Source organism: Marmota marmota, unplaced genomic scaffold (genome assembly GCF_001458135.2).
Source record: "Marmota marmota marmota unplaced genomic scaffold, marMar, whole genome shotgun sequence".
Lineage (NCBI taxonomy): Eukaryota > Metazoa > Chordata > Mammalia > Rodentia > Sciuridae > Marmota > Marmota marmota.
This window is the reverse complement of record NW_025999977.1, coordinates 42158482-42179723: the sequence shown is the minus strand read 5'-3', so window position 1 is coordinate 42179723 and position 21242 is coordinate 42158482. Positions and strand designations below refer to the sequence as shown.

At 34.8% G+C, this 21242-nt stretch overlaps 2 protein-coding genes across 9 annotated transcripts in view; both read left to right on the top strand.

Moving 5' to 3' along the window:
• The window catches only part of Ncoa1 (nuclear receptor coactivator 1), a 193551-nt gene that overhangs the window by 132161 nt on the left and 40148 nt on the right, over window positions 1-21242 (top strand). For all 8 annotated transcript variants that reach the window (XM_048804735.1, XM_015479918.2, XM_048804734.1 and 5 more), the window contains exons 12-14: window positions 10972-11089; window positions 12652-12820; window positions 14886-15200. In XM_048804735.1, coding sequence (XP_048660692.1) covers window positions 10972-11089; window positions 12652-12820; window positions 14886-15200 — 602 coding nt within the window. The remainder of the gene's footprint in view (window positions 1-10971; window positions 11090-12651; window positions 12821-14885; window positions 15201-21242) is intronic.
• Window positions 15623-16783, top strand: LOC125617297 (mitochondrial import receptor subunit TOM6 homolog). The gene is made up of 2 exons (XM_048804929.1): window positions 15623-15658; window positions 15983-16783. Exons 1-2 carry the CDS (start codon window positions 15623-15625, stop codon window positions 16241-16243), a joined length of 297 nt encoding a protein of 98 aa, XP_048660886.1. The 3' UTR covers window positions 16244-16783.

Genomic DNA, 21242 nt, shown 5'->3' with positions numbered 1-21242 from the left:
TTTATTTTTTAGTTTTCGGTGGACACAACATCTTTGTATGTGGTGCTGAGGATCGAACCCGGGCCGCACGCATGCCAGGCGAGCGCGCTACCACTTGAGCCACATCCCCAGCCCCGATATTCTGTCACTTTTAAAGAGGACACCAAATTTCACTCTCAACAATGTAATATTCCTAATCTCCAGAATCAAATAAAAATTAATAAAGCCTTTTCTTCTATTAGACGCAGGGTCTCTGGTTGTATTCCTAAGTCCTTGATCCATTTTGAGTTGAGTTTGCATGGTGAGAGATAGGGGTTTAATTTCATTTCGTTGCATATGGATTTCCAGTTTTCCCGGCACGATTTGTTGAAGAGACTATCTTTTCTCCAATGCATGTTCTTGGCACCTTTGTCTAATTTAAGATAATTGTGATTTTGTGGGTTAGTCTCGGTGTCCTCTATTCTGTACAATTGGCATTGGTCTACCAGTCTGTTTTGGTGCCAAATTCCTTAATAAGACTCCTGTGGTGCAAGAATTAAAATCAAGAATCAATAAATGGGATGGATTCAAACTAGAAAGTTTCTTCTCAGCAAAAGAAACAATATGAGGTGAATAGAGAGCCTACATCTTGGGAGCAAGTCTTTACCCCTCACACATCAGATAGAGCACTAATCTCTAGGGTATATAAAGAACTCAAAAAGCTAAACACCAAAAAAACAAATAACCCAATTAATAAATGGGCCAAGGACCTGAAGAAACACTTCTCAGAAGATGGTGTACAATCAGTCAACAAATACATGAAGAAATGTTCATCATCACTAGCAATTAGAGAGATACAAATCAAAACTACTTTAAGATTTCATCTCACTCCAGTCAGAATGGCAGCTATTATGCATACAAACAACAATAAGTGTTGGCAAGGATGTGGGGAAAAGGTGCACTCATACATTGCTGGTGGGACTGCAAATTGGTGCAGCCAATATGGAAAACAGTATGGAGATTTCTTGGAAAATTGGGAATGGAACCACCATTTGACCCAGCTATCCCTCTCCTCAGTCTATACCTGGACTTAAAAACAGCATACTACAGGGACATAGCCACATCCATGTTTATAGCAGCACAGTTCACAATAGCTCAACTGTAGAACCAACCTATATGCCCTTCAATAGATAAATGGATAAAAGAAATGTGGCATATGTATACAATGGAATATTACTCAGCAATAAAAGAGAATAAAATCATGGCATTTGCAGGTAAATGGATGGAGTAGAGAAGATAATGTTAAGTGAAGTTAGCCAATCCCAAAAAACCAAATGCCGAATATTTTCTTTGATATACGGAGACTAATTCATAGTGGGATAGGGAGCGGGAGCATGGGAGGAATAGACAAACTCTAGATAGGGCAGAAGGGTTGGAGGGGAAGGGAGGGGGCCTGGGGTTATTAATGATGGTGGAATGTAATGATAATTATTATCCAAAGCAGGTATAAAGACACAAATTGGTGTGCATATACTGTGTATACAACCAGAGATATGAAAATGTGTAATATGAATTGTAATGCATTCTGCTGTCATATATAAATTTTAAAAAATTAATAGAAGTAACAAGAACCTGACCCCAAATCAGGAGAAAAATAAGTTAATAGAAACAGTCCCAGAAATGATAGAGATGTTAGAATTAGCAGAAATGTTAAAATAATATTTTTTTAATTTTTTTTAGTTGTTAGGACACATGCCTTTATTTTATTTATTTTTATGTGGTGCTGAGGATCGAACCCAGCGCCTCTCACGGACTAGGCGAGTGCTCTACTGCTGAGCCACAACCCCAGCCCCTTAAAATAATATTTTAACATTAGAATAATATAATATGTTGAAGGATTTAAAAGAAAATGAGAAGATAATGAGGAAAGAGATGTAGACTACAAAAAAATGCACAATAGGAAGTGGTAAAGCTGAAAATTGCTGTATGTGAAATGAAATGTTATTGGGTAGGTTTTACAGCAATTATATTAGACATTGTGGAGGAAAAATGGCAGTTTTTGAAGACACAGTAATTAATATAAACTATTCAAATTGATGGATAGAAAATGCCAAAAAAATATAGAGAACATCAGTTGTGTGTGGAACAATAATCAAGCAATCTGACATTTATCATATAGTACACATAATCAAAGAAGAAAAGGGAAACAGAAAAAACTTCAAAAATATCATGGTCAAAATGCTTACAAATGTGTGAAAAACTATAAACCAAAAGATCCAAGAAGTTTAAGGAACCCTAAATAAAATAATAGAACTGCTCTATGGCATAATCTAATCAAATCACCTAACCAGAAATTTTAAACCAATGATAAAACAAAAATTGTAAAAATAACCAAAGAAAATTGACACATCATGATATATAAACAATAGGAAACTATTGACCTCTATAACTTGGGAGTATTTATATTACTTAAATGAAACAAAGATGAAAAGAGATATAAAAATGAAAGTCAGGCAGTGCATACTTATAATCCCAGAGACTTGGGAGGCTGAACCAGGAAGATTACAAGTTCAAAGCCAGCATAGGAAACTGAAGGAGACCCAATTTCAAAAAATAAAAAGGACTAGGGACATAGATCAATGGCAAAGTGCCCTAGGATCAATATTCAGTACTGCAAAAAAAATTTTTTTTGAAAATTTAAAAAAGATGTAAAAATTATATAAGATGAACAAAGATGAGGAAACAACTGACTTCCTATATCTGGTATCATTCAGAAATACAGGTGAAATAGGATGTGTTCAAACCAAGCTGAGGAAGTTTGTCACCAGTAGACCATATTACTCTTCAGGCTAAAAGGAAATAAATCCAGGTAGAAACTCATCTACGTGAAGTTGGGAAAAGCATCAGATAGAGTAATAGTAAAAGTGTAATTAATTGAAAATTTCTTGTTTAATAAACTTGTTAGTCTCCTTAAATGTAAAAGATAACTGTTTAAAGCAAAAAGAAGTAAAATGTCTGACAGTATTAGAACAGATGGGACAGAAGAAATTTGAGACTATTCTGTTTTATATAGCATAGTATAATATTTGAGGCTAAGCTGCTAAAAGCTAAAGATGCATATTGTCAATAGAAAAGTATTCTATAAGAGTCCTGATTCTATATGTCAAAAATCTTAAAAAAGAGCTACTTGAAATATTCAGTGAACTTAACAGGGCCACAAGATGTATACTCAACTTAAAAAAAAGTCATCTGTCTTCTGTGTACCAGCTGCATATAGTTGGATAATGATATAAAAAAAAAAACAATTTACAAAAAAAAATTAAGGCATAAATTTTAGAAAGAATAATATATGCAACACTCTACACTGAAAAATTATAGGGTTGAAAGTGGATAAGTAAATGCGGAGAGAGATTATATTCATGAATTAAGATTCAATATTGCTGTCAGTTATTCCAAAATTGACTCATATAGTTTTAATGTAATACCAATAAAAATATCAGTATGCATTTTAGTAGAAACTGATAGGCTTTTTCTAAATTTTATGTGGGAATGCAGAGGTCTTGGAATAGCTAAGACCACTTAAAAAACAAGCAAACAAAAACTTAGGAGTATTTATATTACTTATAAGTATAGTCTGTAAGACAGAGGGTTGTGAAATAAGAATAATATCAAGGGGGTAAGTGTGGGAGATCAAAGGCCTTGTCTATCATGATGGGAAGTCAGTCCATCTAAATGGAGCTATCAAAAAGTAGTAACACAGGCTGGGTTGTGGCTCAGTGGTAGAGCCCTTGTCTAGCATGTGCGAGGCACTGGGTTTGATTCTCAGTACCACATATAAATAAGTAAATAAAATAAAGATCCACGAACAACTAATAAAAATATTTTTTTAAATGTAGAGGCATTTGCAGGTTTAGAAATAAGTAAGCAAATACCAAAGAAAACAGGCACAAGTTGTGAGTGGTTGCCTCAGTTGAGAGGTTGGTAAGTAAGGGATGGAAAGGTGTAAGGCAGAAGACTGGTTTTATTTGTTATGGGCCTTTTGGTTCTGACTTTTAACATCATATATGTGTGTTAATTTGATTTTTTAAAAAGTTAATAAAAATAGAAAGTGTCTGTTGGCTCTGCAGGCCGAAGAGGTGTTTTTTTCTTAATAGCCTTTATTGAAGCAAATGGTCCTTTTCTCGTGTGAAATTTCCCTCTCGAATAGAGCTCCATATATAAAAGCTGTAAGTAGGCTAGAATCTGTTATACTTTATGCTGATAAGTATGTAAAACCTAAAAACATAGAGGGGAAGATATTGAGGTAGGTGAAGGGGAAGACAACAGATGCAGATAGGTAGTCAACAATGTTTAGCTATAGACTGGAAAGAAAAAAGTAATTCAAAAGGCATAAGGCTAAGGAAGGAAGTTAGGTGCAAGAAAGGATAAAAGAATTAAGTATTGGAGAAAGAAAAAGGAAGACAAGGACAAAAAATATGCTAGCATATAAAGGAGAGAGGAAGAATCACTTCTAACACTGTTCACCTCTGACCCCCAAACTGTGTGCATCACTACCTGTTACTGGAACCAGGGTCTAGTATCAGTTGGCCCAGGTCTTGACTTTGTGTCACCCAGGAAAATCAAACACTTTCTTTACTTTAGTCTTCAGTCAGAAGTGGGACTATGCCAAGTGCAAATGTCCTGCAAGATTAACCACCATCATACTTCAAAATATGAGCTACACCAGTTAAAACTCCCGACTTTATCCACCATAGTACCTGTCTTACCTCTATTACATTTCCTTTCCTTCCCATTTTGTGCTGTATTTTGAGAGAAACTCTGGGCCGTTTCCCAGATCAAAACTGAATCTTTAACTCTATCAGTTCTGCTCTTCGGTCCATCTGTTCGAGTTCTTTTAACCATGCTCTCATGTTTTTACTGTCTAGAAATTCTTTTTCTTAGGAACTATTACTTTTATGAGTGGAATAGACTTTTTAATCTGTGTAATGATATTTATTTTATTTACTAAGGTTCATCCATTTTCTGTATCATTCCTTTCTTCTTCATTTTCTTTCTATGTTAAATTTGCTGTATGTTTCCTGCTATTGACTTTTCTTGAATGTGTATTGAATTTTGATGTCTCTCCATATATACTGAAAAACACTTAGAATGAAAAAATGCTGGTAGCTAGCACATTTCTTTAGCTAAACTGAGAAATCCTTGTCTCCTGGCAGTAAATATAAGTTCTGATTAGAGAAGCCCATTTCTCTGTCGTTGAAAGGGAATAGGGCTTTGGTGGTAGGGAAATCCCTTGGGGCAGCCCTAGCATCCACTTTGGGAGATTTCCTGGGCAGAACTCCCACCCAAAGTCACAAATACACCAGTTAAATCCCATGGGCAGACACCAGAGTCAGCTGCTCTCTGAGCAGAGTCCTGATGGCAGCTCTTTTGTTGCCCTTTAATTATCCCAGCAATCACCCATGGCCTATTCCTTAACTCACTTGAATGACACTGAGTTTGGAATTATTATGGTACTTTTCTGGAAAAACCTATCCTGGAAAATCCTCTTTTTACTGTTTTATAGTTCAGTTGAAGTATTCCCCAGAGTTTGTTTCTAGCTGGGCTTTATTTTTCAGAAATTCTTCACTATTCTAGTCTACTGCCATGATATTTCTTTTGCCTTTCTTTTAGCTGTGGATTTTTTTCCTCTTTTGTTTATTTCAATGATATTTTTGGAAGAAAAGATATAGGTAATAATTCTGTACATATGAGAAAACTATGATTCAGAGAATGAAAAGGAAAACACACACACACACACACACAGACAAAAGCTTGCTCAGAGTTACACAATTAATATGTGTAGACAAGGATTTAAATCTCAGTCTTCCTGAGATTTATATGTGCATATACATGCTCCTGCGGTGTGACCAAGTGGTTTAAACAGTTTGCACATATAAATCCCAGGCAGATTGAGGTATAAGAGCACAGCCAACACAGTATTGGTTTTTCAGCCTAGACATCTTATAAGAGAGTATTGTTGATCAAAATGTGTACAGCTTGCCTCCTTGGCAGTACCTTCAAAACCATGGCACTGTTCTTTTGACTGTCTCCAAGTTCTTGTTCTTTGAGGGTGGATTTGATTTTTGAAAATTTCTAGTTATTTAGAACCAAATTTGTTGATCAAAAAAGAGTAATAATGTTTTTTTTAATCAAAACTAAAATTAAACTTGTGAGATTTATTTTCTTGAAGGACTTGTGGACTAGTTAAGATCATTCCTGAAGATTCTAAAAATATTTGAGGATTAACATCACTAAAGCAAGTGAAAAACCTCCTCAGTTGGTATTTTATGTTGTTTGAACACACACATTCTGGGATGATTATTTTTTTAAATCCTATTAATATGAAGTATATTAAAAAATTTGTATAGTTATGGCTGGGGATATAGCTCAGTTGGTAGAGTGCTTACCTCTCATGCACAATGCTCTGGGTTCAATCCCCAGCACCACAAAAAAAGAAAAAAAAATCATGTAACTGTAAAGATAATGAGTTTCACATATAACATTTTTAGGTTTTGAGGTTACATTGTGTGTGTGTGTGTGTGTGTGTGTGTGTGTGTGTGTGTGTGTGTTAAGTAATTAAGATACAGGCTTCTGGAGCTGGGGCCATAGCTCAGTGATAGAATGCCTGCCTCGCATGTGTGAGGCACTGGGTTCAATCCTCAGCACCACATAAAAATAAATAAATAAAGATATTGTGTCCATCTACAAAATAATAATAATAATAATAATAATTTTAAAAAGATACAGTCTTCTGCATTCAAAACAACACCAAAGAAATGTGTAATGAAAAGTCTCTTCATGGGGCTGGGGATGTGGCTCAAGCTGCGGTGCGCTCGCCTGGCATGCGCAGGGCGCTGGGTTCGATCCTCAGCACCACATAGGAATGGAGTGAAGATGTTGTGTCCACTGAAAACTAAAAAAAATAAAATAAAAAATAAAGATTGAAAGATTCTCTCTCTCTCAAAAAAAAAAGTCTCTTCATGAACTTTGGATGGTGTAGAGGCGAGAATAGGGCTGTGGGGATGGGAAGGACAGTAGAATGAGACAGTATTACCCTATATACATGTATGATTACATTACTGGTGTGACTCTGCACCATGCACAGCAAGAGGAAGGAGAAGTTGTGTTCCATTTGTGTACAATGTCAAAATGCATTCTACTGTCATGTATAACTAACTAGAGCAAATTTAAAACTTAAAAAAAATAAATTAAAAGTCTCTTCATTCTAAGAGCTATATTATGTTTTCTCTGTAAAAGAAATGTATAACATGCACAGACTTCCCTTTTTTATACCGATAGTGTCATACTATACAGTCAGTGTTCTGTATCTTAGACTCCTTCACTTGGCTACCATTGTATACCAGCATGAAAAGAAGTTCTTTATTCTTTTTATAGCTTGTCCTTATTTCCTATACCAGAAGGTAACTTAACTGTACTTAACTAGTTGCCTAATGATAAGCACCTTTTGCTTATCATTAAGGATATAATGAGTTACCTTATAGAGATAATTTACCACTCCTGAGTATATATCTCAAAATGAAGTTCTTAATAGAATATCTGAGTCAAAGATAGATAGATACATACATATATACATACATACATACATTTATACATATACATACATACTCCCCAGTGGCCCTTCTCAGATTATATTAACTGGTAGTTAATATTTCTATTTCCATATATCCTTCTCAGTACTTCAAATTGTGCATTTTCTCAAATTTATCAGTTGATATGTTTTTTTCCCAAGTATCTCAGGGTAGTTTTAAATGATATTTATTTTATTATGAATTAAGTTGTTTTATGTGGCTTCTTTGACATTTATCAATTGTGTTCTTGGGTTTTTATCTTACCGATTTAGAGAATTTTTTATTAGAGACTCTTTGTCTACATGCTGTTTTTTAAAAATAAAACACTGTAAATACTGTGCACACATAATTGCCAAATGTAGCACCAAACTGAGCCAGAAACTTCCTTTTCAACAGCTGAAGAAAATTAACTTCGAACATGAAAAATCAATAGATAACTGCATCAACCGAGGCATAGAATGTACAAAAGCCACCCTCCTGGTTAAAGACAATGCCGTCTACTTGGTGTACAGAAAATTTTTAAACTATTTGATAAAATAATTTTTTCTGGGTTCAGTATGGCTAATGGGGATATAAAAATTTCCTTTTAGCCAGATTTTAAATTGAGAAAATATGATGTTGAGCATTTTATGATAACAGATAATATCAGGTGTGCATGCTACTCTAGCCCCATACTGGGGAGGCTGAAGCAATTGAGTACAGCCTGGGAACATAAGTGAGACCTCAACTCAAAAAATAATAATAGCAACAACGAATGTTAATTACCCAATCAAAGATCCCTGAGGGCTTCTTTTCTACCCCTATTTCAGCTGCCTCTCTTGCAAAAATTACTGGCCTTTTCTTTACATGTATACATACTTATTCATATTTGTAGTAGAAACACAATCATGACCCAAACTAGGAGATGTATTCCAAGGACAAAGAGAGAACTTGTGTATTTCCTCATTAATGCCATCAAACCCTCAAATTTTTTATAGAAGGCATTTTCTAAAGGAAGTCCAAAAGTTTGAAATTAGTGCAAGAATAAAAACCAACTTCTTTTAAACAGCCTATGCAAAAACAAAAACAAAACTTTTAATTGAATCAAAGCTTAATTGGTTTGGTTTGTTTGGTTGGTTGTTTTTAGTTTTTTTGTTTTTGATTATTTGTTTGCCTACTACACATCAAATTTAGCATATTAATCCTGTTTTGGAAATATTTTATCTAAGTTTGTAATATTTCCCATCAAGACTTGTAAATGCCCTGTTATAACAGTGGGATCTATTGTTTTATATGTGTGCATGCACTTAATATAAGTTAGATTTCTTAAGGAGATTAGGAAGATTGAGGAGTTAATATGTGGATCAGAGCAATGGGACAACTTTAGATAACCTCTGACCAGTTTCCTAATTAAGATAATGATAGGAATTAAGTGATTTAATTTCCATCACCATGGTCATTGTTTTAGTTTGATTATTTTTGTTTGTTGTATTTTTCAGCATCCTTACAGAATTCGATTTCTCTATTATTTGTTATCATAGAAATCAGTTTAATTGAAAGCCATAATTATGTTCATTTAAAAGTGAATGTAGGACTGGGGTTGTAGCTCAGTGGTGGGGTGCTTGCCTAGCACATGTGAGGCCCTGGGTTTGATCCTCAGCACCATATAAAGATAAATAAAGAAGAGGCTGGGCTATGGCTCAGAGGTAGCGCACTTGCCTGGCATGTGTGAGGCCCTGGGTTTGATTCTGAGCACCACATATAAATAAATAAAATAAAGACCTATCAACAATTAAAAAAATTTTTTTGAAGATAAATAAAATAAAAGTATTGTGTCCGTCTACAACTAAAAAAAAAATAAAGTGAATGTGTTTGTAGGGATTTTTATTTATACTAAATATTACGTGTATTTCACATAAAAGTGAGCCTAATGTGTTTTGCATAATTTTTTCAGATATCCTTAAATCTACTTATTTCTTATTCACTAGAATGAAAAATTCTATATAACTCTTCTCTTGAAACTCTAAGCTAGACTGGAGGTGTAACTCAGCAATACAGTACTTGCCAATCTTGCATTCAGCTCTGGGTTGGATCCCTAGCACCTCAACGACAATAACAAACTCAAAACCCTTTTAGCTTAAAAATTGCATTATTTACCTAGGACTGCTATAAAGAAATACATAGATTGGGGACTTAAACAACAGAAGTTTATATTCTTGCAATTCTGGAGGCTAGAAGTTGTAACGGGTTTGTTTTCTTCTGAAGCCTCTCTTTGGCCTGGAGATGACTGCTTTCTCTCTAGGCTGTGTTCTAATCTTCTTATAAAGAGTCTAGTCATGGATTGGGCTGTAATGATCCATTTAAAATGAATTGCTTCTTTAAAGACCCTGTCTCCAAATAGTCATATCTTGAGCTACAAGATATTAGGATTTCCACATATGAATTTGGAGGGACATGGTTTCACCCATAACAATGACCAGTTAACATAGATTCATTTTGGAAATTATAAATAACTGTTGTAAAAAGAAAAATAATCCTTACTCCTATTGCCTGAAATGAACCAAGGAGAAATATAGAAAGAGCTTCCCAGAATTTTTTCTATTAACATATATGAAGTAGTTTATAAAGATAGATTCATCCTGAACAAATTGTCTTAGAATATGCTTTTTCTTTTTTCTTTAACATATATTATCAATAGGTATACCATAATTCATTAATCAGTCTCTAAATTTCTAAATTCAGGTTATGATTTTTTCCACTATTAATAGTTAAGAGGTAATCATAAATTTTTCCAAAAATTTCTAAAGAAAAAAATTCCTAAAATGTGTACACTGTTTTCTTCAGTTACAAAACATAGTCCAACCTTTCCTCATGTGAGTATCATTATAAGCCTGAGTTATTATACCATAATTATACAGCTGTCTTCTTAGGGTAACAATTAGAGCCTTGTTCATTTGCTGAATAGCCTTAAACTGCCATACTCTTTAGTTTCTATTTCTACCTTTTATTGACTGCATTTTATCTTTTGCTCGTAGTTCTCATTTCATGGTGATGACACTCTCTCTACATACAGTGTAGTGTAATATGCAGTAGATTGAAAAAGTAGTTAAATGAAATTATTTACTTTTAAAATAAATAATTTCTGACAAAGTTCTTGATTCTCCTATGGTAATATCAACCTATGTACAAACTCAATTCTATATTTTCTTTTACTGAGAAATATTTTCTCACTTTCTCATTTACTTTTATATATAGCTACATTTTGGATAATTTACGTTTCTGAGTAAGTAACCTGTCATTGAAGTAATATTTTATAGGGAAAAAATCTCACAATTACACAATTTATTTTGAAAATATTGTCATTTTTATCTTTTATTGTGACAATGACCTTTTCTTCTTCAATCAGGATTGCCTGAACTGGAATTGGAAGCAATTGATAACCAGTTTGGACAACCAGGAACAGGTGACCAGATTCCATGGGCAAATAATGCTGTGACAGCTATTAATCAGAATAAAGCAGAAGAGTAAGTAATATATTTTATATTTTATAAAGTATCAAATACCAACCTCTAAGCCAAGAACTACTATTCCCAAATTGAATTCTAGTTTACATTGTATTTTGTGAGTTATACATTGATATAAATGTTTAAGGGAGAAAAGAGAGGGTAAGGGAATACAGAATCAAGCAGATAAATTTACTACATGACAGAAGGGTAGTGTACATTGTAATCACCAAGAGATGGACATGGTATACAACTGTTGTTTTGTATTTCATCTATACTCCTTTGTTTTGATTACTGTAATATTCTTGGGACCTGTGGATGAATTGGCCTCAGCACAACAATTATATTGCCCTTAAGCTTTTAGTCATGTAATTATTTTGTCTAAAATTTCTCTTTGTTTGAAGGCATAAGGAAGGAAAGTACTTTCTATGTCTATTTAGTACTCTGATTAGAATTTAATTTCTTAATCCACATAAGCAGCTGTATTCCTTAGCATAGAGTATGTCTCATACATGGCAACCAAAAGGAGACTAAATAGCATTGAGTGTGGTTTAGAACTTTAACTTGGACTGGGTTCCCATTATGAACTGATACACTGGCTTTTCTTTTTCCTTTAACATATATTATCAAAGTGTCATCACTTTCCCACAGAAAGAGTTCTTATATTATTGTATTAGTGTAATTAGAATTAGTATTATTTTCTATATTTTTCTAAGTTTTATTTTTTCTATATTTCTACATATATTAATTTTCTGTATGTTTCTAAGTTGATATCACTTTGGATTAGATACATATTTTCTACAAATCAACAATTTGTTTTGTTGCTTCATGCCTACCATGTTTCATTTTTCTAGTTTGATTTCTTTCATATATGTTAATTGTGTCATGCTGTCAATAGGATTTGATCATCTTTTGGGGAAGGGAAACCAGGGATTAAATTCAGGGGCACTTAATCATTGAGCCACATCCTCAGCCCTATTTTGTATCTTATCTAGAGACAGGGTCACACGGAGTTGCTTAGTTTCTCGCTTTTGCTGAGGCTGGCTTTGAACTCACGATCCTCCTGCCTTAGCCTCCCAAGCCACTGGGATTATAGGAATGCACCACCGTGCCTGGCATGATTTGATCATATTTGAAAGTAAAATAATATTTGTTTTGATTATACTTCAGTTATCAATAATTGATGATATAGAATAAGTAAATGAATCTGAGTATAGGCCAAATGATTTTTCTGACTTTTTATCTTATTTTTATTTTTTTACTTTTATTGAAAATTATTTTCCCTTAATTATGTTTGTTCCCTTTTTCAGGTTATTTCCGTAAGCTAATATGAAGAATATAGAAACAAAGTTTGATGATTGACAAAAGAATGAAATGTATTCAAGCTGTATATACTGATGTTCTTTTAATTTCTGTACATTAAGCATGGAACATTTTATTGCATTAGAATTTATTGCCAAGCATTTCAACAGAAAATTTTCTAGAACCAGATTTGTACCTATATGTGTGTATTTGCATTCATAATATTGAATAATTTTTTGCTGTTTCATTTTGAAACTTTCTTAAATCTTTTGATTCTGCAGCCAGTGTATCAGTTCACAATTAGATGAGCTTCTCTGTCCACCAACAACAGTAGAAGGAAGAAATGATGAGAAGGCTCTTCTGGAACAACTGGTGTCCTTCCTCAGTGGCAAAGATGAAACTGAGCTTGCTGAACTAGACAGAGCACTGGGAATTGACAAACTTGTTCAGGTATTTATTACAGTTGGCATTAATTAAACAGTGCAACCCTGAGAAACCAGAAAGTGACTTTTTGTTGTTGTTGTTCTGAGCATTGAACTCAGGGCCTCATGCATACTAGGTAAGCACTCTCCCACTGAGCCACATCCCTAGAAAGTGATTTTTAAGCAAGATTTTTCAGTATCATCCCCACCCTGCTTTAGCTGTTTTATAATTTACCCCTTATTGAATTTATCAAAATACGTAATAAAGGATTTGAGGATTCAGCTCAAGGATTTTAACACTTGCCTAGCATGTTCAAGGCCCTGAGTTCAGTCCTGGGCCCTGAAAAAAAACACACACACAATAACTAATGGGCTTTTTAAACAAAAAAAGTACCATGATCATTAGAATTAGAATGCCTTAGTTTTTCACTATGGATCAGAATCTTACAAGCTCTAGCTAGAATAGATTCCAGATTTATATCATCACTTCTTGTTTTAGAACTAAATTTATCTTTCTTCATGCTTTTTTTTCAAGATCATTTTTATTGGTGCATTATAATTGTACCTTATAGTGGGCTTAATTGTTATATATTCTATTCGTACATGCACATAACATAATTTGGTTAATTTCATTGTCCAGTGCTTCCATTTTTCCTCCCCTCCCAGCCCCATTGGCCCCTTTCTTGTGATCTTTCCCCCTCCCAAACCCATTTTTTTCTTTTCTTCTCTCTTCTTTCTTTTTTTTTTTTTTCCTTTGTGTCTCTCTAGCTTGCACAGAGGAGAGAACGCATATGACCCTTGATTTTCTAAGTCTGGCTTCCTTCACTTAACATAATGCTTTTAAGTCCCAACTATTTTCCTGTAAATGACCCAATTTTGTTCTTTTTTATGGACCAGTAAAATTCCATTGTGTTTTGTGTATGTATGTATGTGAATATATATATATATATATTGCGCCACATTTTCTTTATCCATTCACCTATTGATCAACACATAGGCTGGTTCCATGATTTGGCTATTGGGAATTGTGGTCTTCAACCTATATATGTTCCATGATATTTCAACATCCTATTTAGCATTTTTCATGTTGTAAGGTTATAAAATGAATTTAGTGCATTTTTTCTTTACTGGTACTGGGGATTGAACTGAGGGCCTTGCTTATGCAAGGCAAGCACTGACCTATATTCCTAGCCCTTTTTAAATTTTATTTTGACACAAGGTCTTACTAAGTTTCCCAGCTGGCCTTGAATTTGTGATCCTCCTGCCTCAGATTCCCACGAAGCTGGGATTAAAAATTTTATGGTATGTGGCCATGCCCAGCTTATGACCAGCATTTTTTCAATGGAAATGAGTGTAAAATACAGTGTCAGAATGCATAGCCCATAAAAAGGGCAAGGTATGTTTCATGAAATATACACACACACACACACACACACACATGCTCTCCCTGTCTGTTTCTGTCTCTCTTTCATTCTCTGCCACACACACACACCAGATCACAATTTAAATTACATTTCTTGCAGTGGGTACAGTTATAACATTTGAAAGCTGAAACTCTATGGTCTTATATTACTTTTAGCTATGGATTTTTTTCAAATAAGGTAAAGATTGGATTCTATTTGAGAGAAAAATGCCTGAACATATATAAAAGAGTCATCTCTGATTTCAAGCCCCACTTCTAAACTTAGGTGGTTAGCTTTAATCAAATTGTTTGCCCTTTAAAGACTCTGATTTAAAGACTCTGATTTTTATGTTAACTTATTAAATGTAAAGTTCATTGCTTCTTCGACTTTTCATTGAAGTTCTTTTCAAACTTGTGACTTTACTTCATTGATTTAGGTCCTTTATTTTAATCATATTTTCATCTCTGCTGATATTTAAAGCATCTTAATTTATCCATTATTTCCTTTCAAAAGCAACTTTCACAAATGATTTCTTTAGGTGACAAACTTTTAGAGAGCAGGAGTTCAGAATGAATATATCATGATGACACTTTCTAGAGATAACGTGCACAGATCCAAAATTATATAGCAACACATGTCATTTATTGGCAGAAATTTATTCGCAAAGTGTTCTGCCTTCTTTCTTGACAGGGCGGTGGATTAGATGTATTATCAGAGAGATTTCCACCACAGCAAGCAACACCACCTCTAATGATGGAAGAAAGACCCAACCTCTATTCACAGCCTTATTCTTCTCCTTCTCCTACTGCCAATCTCCCTAGCCCATTCCAAGGCATGGTCAGGCAGAAACCTTCACTGGGGACTATGCCTGTTCAAGTAACACCTCCCAGAGGTGCTTTTTCACCTGGCATGGGTATGCAGCCCAGGCAAACTCTAAACAGACCTCCAGCTGCACCTAACCAACTTAGACTTCAACTACAACAGCGGTTACAGGGACAGCAGCAGGTGAGTGCTCTCCTACAACAGTTTATACTTTTCAAAGGTTTGTGCCAAATATTCTTGTAATAAGAGAGCCCTATTGCTACAACAAAGGTGTGAAGTCTATTCCCAGACTTCCATGAAAGACTCAAAGAACCAAACTTGGTCTACTAAGATGAAAGACCCTTTTATTTGGTTAAAAATGACTGACTCATAGCAAAGCACTTTGAGTCCTACAACTTAAAAGCAATCTAATTTTTATTTTCTGAGATACAAATTATTTAGATTGGACATCATGCAATTACTAAATTAATAAAGAGAAACATCTTAATATACAAAATAGAACAACCAGAGATTCTACTTATGATTGTTGGAACTGAAAATAAGGTTTGTTTATGTTATTTGAAATTGGTGAGATGGATGTCTAATGATATTATTATAAAAGAAAAATGGAGAAAGGATACAAGTTTGGGAATCTGGAAGTTGTAATGGTTTAATCTCTCTCATGGCAGAAAGCGAGTATATATAGTGGCATAAATATTTAAGATTGCATACACAGCAGACATGTGGATAATTATCAGGGACCACAGAAAAAAATGCATTTGTGGGAAGTGGGGCTGTGAATTGTTGCTTTCTTGTTATCAGTCCTTCTCTATTCTTTTTAACCACATGAGTGTGTTGCTTTGGGTTTGTAGAAAAGTGTTTAAAGAAATTCTCTGGAGCCTTCCTAATTTAGGAAGCAAGAGAAATAAGGAATAAATTATATCAGAGAGGCATTATGATATAATGGTTATAAGAGTTAGCTCTAGGCATCCTGTAAGACTCTGCAGAGTTCACAGGTATTAATAGCTTCCAGCGGAGTCACCACGAGCATTGCCAGCTCAGCAAATGAAGCCCCCCAATTCCTTGGCAAGGTAGGAGACTGGTTCTGGGGACTCTACCACTTTGCCACTGATAGGAATGATTTCCAGAGGATCTTGATCCTCAGTTTGGGTCTCTTTGCTGCTGGTTTTTGGCTAACCAGGAACTTGAGTGACAATGACCTAATGACACTTCAACCAAGGGTCTAGCCAAGTAGACAAATGAAATTCTTGTGCTATATCTCAAAAGTGAGACATGCTGCCAATGCATGAGTATTTATTAGGGTGCATACTTAGATGGAATATGTATGATCCAAAGAGGGCTGAGCTTCTCTCACAGCTGGGAAATATTCAGCATGATTGTGTTCCTCCGTTAGGCTACCTGATCTGGTATGTGTTTCAGCATACATCAACATCTCAGGTGGTCAGTGGGTGGTCAAAGGTTTGTGGTCCAATCAAACATTTGCCCCTAGATTTACAAGGTTGATGGTCTCTTTCTACCAAGGCCTTTTTTCTGTTTCAGTGCATTCCAAAAAAGACTTATAAGGAGCTGGAAAGTTATAAAATAATTTATGGGCTCTTCAGTGCATCCTTACATTTTGGTTCTTTTTTGTCCCTCAGGCTCTTTTGTGTCCAGCTCAGGAATTATTTATGAGTTGTTTGTTCTATATTTTTTTTAAGCTTTTTTTTTTTTTTTAAAGAGAGAGTGAGAGAGGGAGAGAATTTTAATATTTATTTTTTAGTTATTGGCGGACACAACATCTTTGTTTGTATGTGGTGCTGAGGATCGAACCCGGGCTGCACGCATGCCAGGCGAGTGCGCTACCACTTGAGCCACATCCCCAGCCCCTGTTTGTTCTATATTTTAACAGAGATTTTTTTTTCCTTTTTTTCTAACTCAGTATCTCATAAAATTGTTGTCAGAATTAAATGAGTTAATAAGGAGCTTAGAAAAGCTCCTGGCTTATACTTCAACATTAATAAATGTCACCTATTATTATTTGTAAAAAAAAAAATATTGTGCTATACCCAAACCTTCTAAAAACATCCTATAATTTGTGACCACCACAAGATGTGCCTTGATGGTAGCTGAAGTTTGATTGCCTGGCTGAATTTCATTCTATGCTCAGCATTCAGCCTCTGCCAAAGTGTTGCCTCTGTTCTCTAAAGTTCTGTACATAGCTGAGTGTTGCAACACTCACCTGTAATCCCAGAGACTTGGGAGGCCAAGATAGAAGGATCACAAGTTCAAGCCAGCCTCAGAAAATTAGCAAGACCCTAAGCAACTTAGTGAGACCCTGTCTTAAAATAAAAAGGACTGGAGATGTAGCTCAGTGGTTAAGTGCCTCCAGGGATCAATCCCTGGTACCCATTCCTACCCACCCACACCGTACCCCCTCCCCCCGAAAAAAATTCTGCACATAGTTCCTAGGTTTAGGTAGGGGTGATATTTGCTCTTGTCCCAAGGAATAATAATGATGTCCAAAGGAATAAATATTTAACAAATATTTGAAATAAAAACCACATACACCAAAAAAAAAGTCTGATTTTTCTTGAAATCTCTGATTTCAAGCCCTAGTTCTAAACTTAAGTGGTTAGCTTTAATCAAATTGTTTGCCCTTTTAAAGACTCTGATTCCTTGTCTATAAAAACAGTCTAATAAATAATTTCTTTACCTCATAGGTAGTTATATGGGTTAAATGGAGTAAAGAATGTAAATGTGCCCACTCCACCTAAAGAGAGGAAAATGGTGGAAGAGAATAAGAGAAAGGGAGATACAAGACGGGGAAAATTCCTAAATGATAGAATAACAAAGAAATAATTTTCAAAATGCTGGGTGCTCAAAGAAGAATTAAGGGAAGAAAGAAAAGAGAAATAAAAGAGATGGAGTCATAATATGATTTGAGGAATTAGTTGAAGATACACCACTTCTTGTTACAGCTTGCAATTTATTTTTTTTAATATATAGTATTTTTTTTAGTTGTAGGTGGGCACACAATATCTCTATTTCATTTTTACGTGGTGCTTAGGATCGAACCCAGTGCCTCACGCATGCTAGACAAGCACTTTACCACTGAGCCACAGCCACAGCCCGCAATTCATTTTTTTGATAGAGAACACAAGAATAAAATACCTTCTCCATATTTAATTTTTTTTGCTAAATATATTTAGGAGGGTCATGCTAGATACCATGAGGAATACAAAAAGTAAAAGATACAAGCAACTGTAGGGTACTCGAAAACATACCTACTGAAAAAGTCAGATCATACTGCAAGCAGTTTGTGATTAAGTGCTAAAGTTAAAAGGTAGAGGAACGTGTAGGTATGCTGATTTCCTCATTTTACAGCTGAAGTCCTGTATATACTGATTAAAGTTTAAGGTTCAACAAGGAAGCCAGGCCGAAAATTAAGGTCAGATTCATGAATGAATAAAATGATGATTTATATTCAGTTAAGAGGGAAAAGATTGTTTTGCTTCCATTCATTTGTAAAGTAGCTGATCAGCAGATTGGCCTCCAAAGGACATACCTGAGATAAGGATGCCAAGAGATTGCTGCTGCTCTTTGCTTCCTTTAAATCTCCTGGAGGTTTGTCCAAAGTTTGATGGCCTTGGTGGCCCAAGAGAGTGAAGTATCCTCCAAGTTGAAGAAATACAGAATTTTTAGCTCATTTTGTTTAGTTCCCTAGAAATGTCTATACAAAAACAACTTAATACTGCCAAATAAGACAATAACTCTGCTGCCTAAGAAACCACATCATTTGGGCCTCCTCTTTGGGTTCTAGGCCTTAATTTCTTGCTCTTTTCAGCTCCACTTATACTATAGGTACTAGGGGTTTTGCATATCTATCCTCTTACAGGCTGACTGTAAATAGGTCTGATCAAGGCTTATCTGAGTCAGTATCTCAGTTAAGAGGCTTTTAGCAACAAATAAAGATAAAAGATCAATTCAAAGTAGTGAAACAATAAAGAAAATATTCTGACTCAAATATTAAGACAATTCACAATAGAGGGAGTTCCAGGTATGTTATCAGGGACCCAAGTTCTTTTTATCCTTTTGCTCTATAATCCTTGGCATCTGATGATTATAAATATCACATACAATCAAAATTATATCTACCAGGAGAAAACAGATTCTTCTTTCCTGTCTATAGTCTTTCAGAAGCATCTCTTTTTTTCAAAAGGCTCTCTTCCCAATCCACTTCACACCCCCACCCCCATAAAAAAGGAAAGGGATAAATAAAAGACTTCACATGCCTGGTAAACCAGAACTGAATCGCATTACATACCCTTAACCAGCTACTGGGAAGAACTGACTTAAGAGTATTCATGGATTGCCCCTTGCTTGAATCATGTGATGTAGATGATCATCTAATAAACAGAATCCTATTCTGTCATTAGGGAAGAAAGGGAGGGTAACAGCTATGGGTCAGGAGTCATATAGTACCTGACAAAACCAATAAATTGCCAGGTTTAAATATATTATTTAAAGTTATATAGTTATAGTCATAGGTTTAAGTGATGAACTTAGATGGTCCATCTGCCCTTTCTCTTGCCATATTTTCAGTGGCTCATACCAGAGTAGACAAAATAAAAAGGGAGTAGTCATTTGGAAATATAGGTAGAAAAACTGAGAAACAATCAAAATTATATGTGAATAATGACTGCTGACATAGGAAAATCTAAGAGAATCTACAGGGAACTTAGAACAAATAGAGAAATTCAGCAAAGTGTTTAGATAAAAGAACAAGAAACGAAAATTAATGGCAATATTTTTTACTAGCTGCAACCAATTAGAAAATATAATTTTAAAATATAGTCACAATGTGTAAAACTTAGAAAATTATGAATCATAATTTAAAATTAAGATACAAATAAAAGATAATTATGAATTGGAAAACTATTATAAAGATGGCAGTCATTCCAAAATTAATCAGTAAACTCATTGGATCTCCTATAAAATCTCAGCATGGAATTTCAGAAATAAGTGCTAAATTTATTTTAGAAGCATCAATACAATCTTGAAGAAGAGTGAAGGTAAACTTTCTCTATCAGATATCAAGCAAGAGAAGTAAAACAATGTGGAACTGGCATAAGGATAGAAAATTCTATGATTAGAACATATAGAGAGCCCAGAAGCACATCCAGACATAAAAAGACTTACTTAGGGGCAGAGGAGGTGGCAGTCAGTGGAAAGAGAGTACCTATGTAATAAATGCAAAAATGTGATAAATTAGGTCTTTATCATGTATGATACACAAAAATAAAGTCTAGGTGTTTTAATGACCTGAATGGGAATATAAGAGTATCTCTGTGGCCTCTTAAAAAAAGACATACAAGAAAAGGTTAATGGCTGCAATAAAATTTAAAATTTATAAGACAAGACACCATAAACAAAGTTAAAGATAAACCACAGACTTAGAGAAGATATTTGAAACTCCACATAACTGATCAAAGAGTAGTATACAGAATATATCAGGTTCATAATGTGATGTTCATAATACACTTACCTTGTTGGATTGATCTCATCTCTTTACTTGCTGGTCATAGCCTCTCCTTCCTTTTCCTATACACAGGAGACTGTAAGCATCTCTTAGGTAAAAACTTAGCATTAGCATTAGTGCCTATTGATAAGCAAAGAGAAAAAAAAGGGGATTACTCACATCTAAAATACTTTGTTTTTTTTTTTTAGTGGATTTTAAAGAGATTGGTTTAAAAATAGATTGGAGTACTGGGCCTGGAGCTGGGGCTCAGTGGTAGAGTGCTTGACTGGCATGCGTGAGGCACTGGGTTCGATCCTCAGCACCACATAAAAATAGAATAAAAGTACTGTGTCCACCTACAACTAAATATATATTCAAAATGGATATGAAAAATTTTTTAAAAATTTCTTTAGTTGAACATGGACATAGTACCTTTGTTTTACTAATTTATTTATTTTATGTGGTGCTGAGGATCAATACTCAGCGCCTCACGTGTGCAAGGCAAGTGCTCATGAGCCACAACCCCAGGCCCTGGAAAAAATTTTAATTAAAAAATATATATGGTTCCACAGTCTTGCTATTGTGAACTGTGCTGCTATGAACATCGATGTAGCAGTGTCCCTGTAGCATGCTCTTTTTAGGTCTTTAGGGAATAGACCAAGAAGGGGAATAGCTGGGTCAAATGGTGGCTCCATTCCCAGCTTTCCAAGAAATCTCCATACTGCTTT

Excerpts from the sequence above, each read along its gene's own strand:
- LOC125617297 (XM_048804929.1), top strand. The coding sequence starts at position 15,623 with ATGGAGAAAGGATACAAGTTTGGGAATCTGGAAGTT. Across the intron at positions 15,659-15,982 it reads AGTTTGGGAATCTGGAAGTT|GCATCCTGTAAGACTCTGCA; the intron begins GTAATGGTTTAA and ends AGTTAGCTCTAG.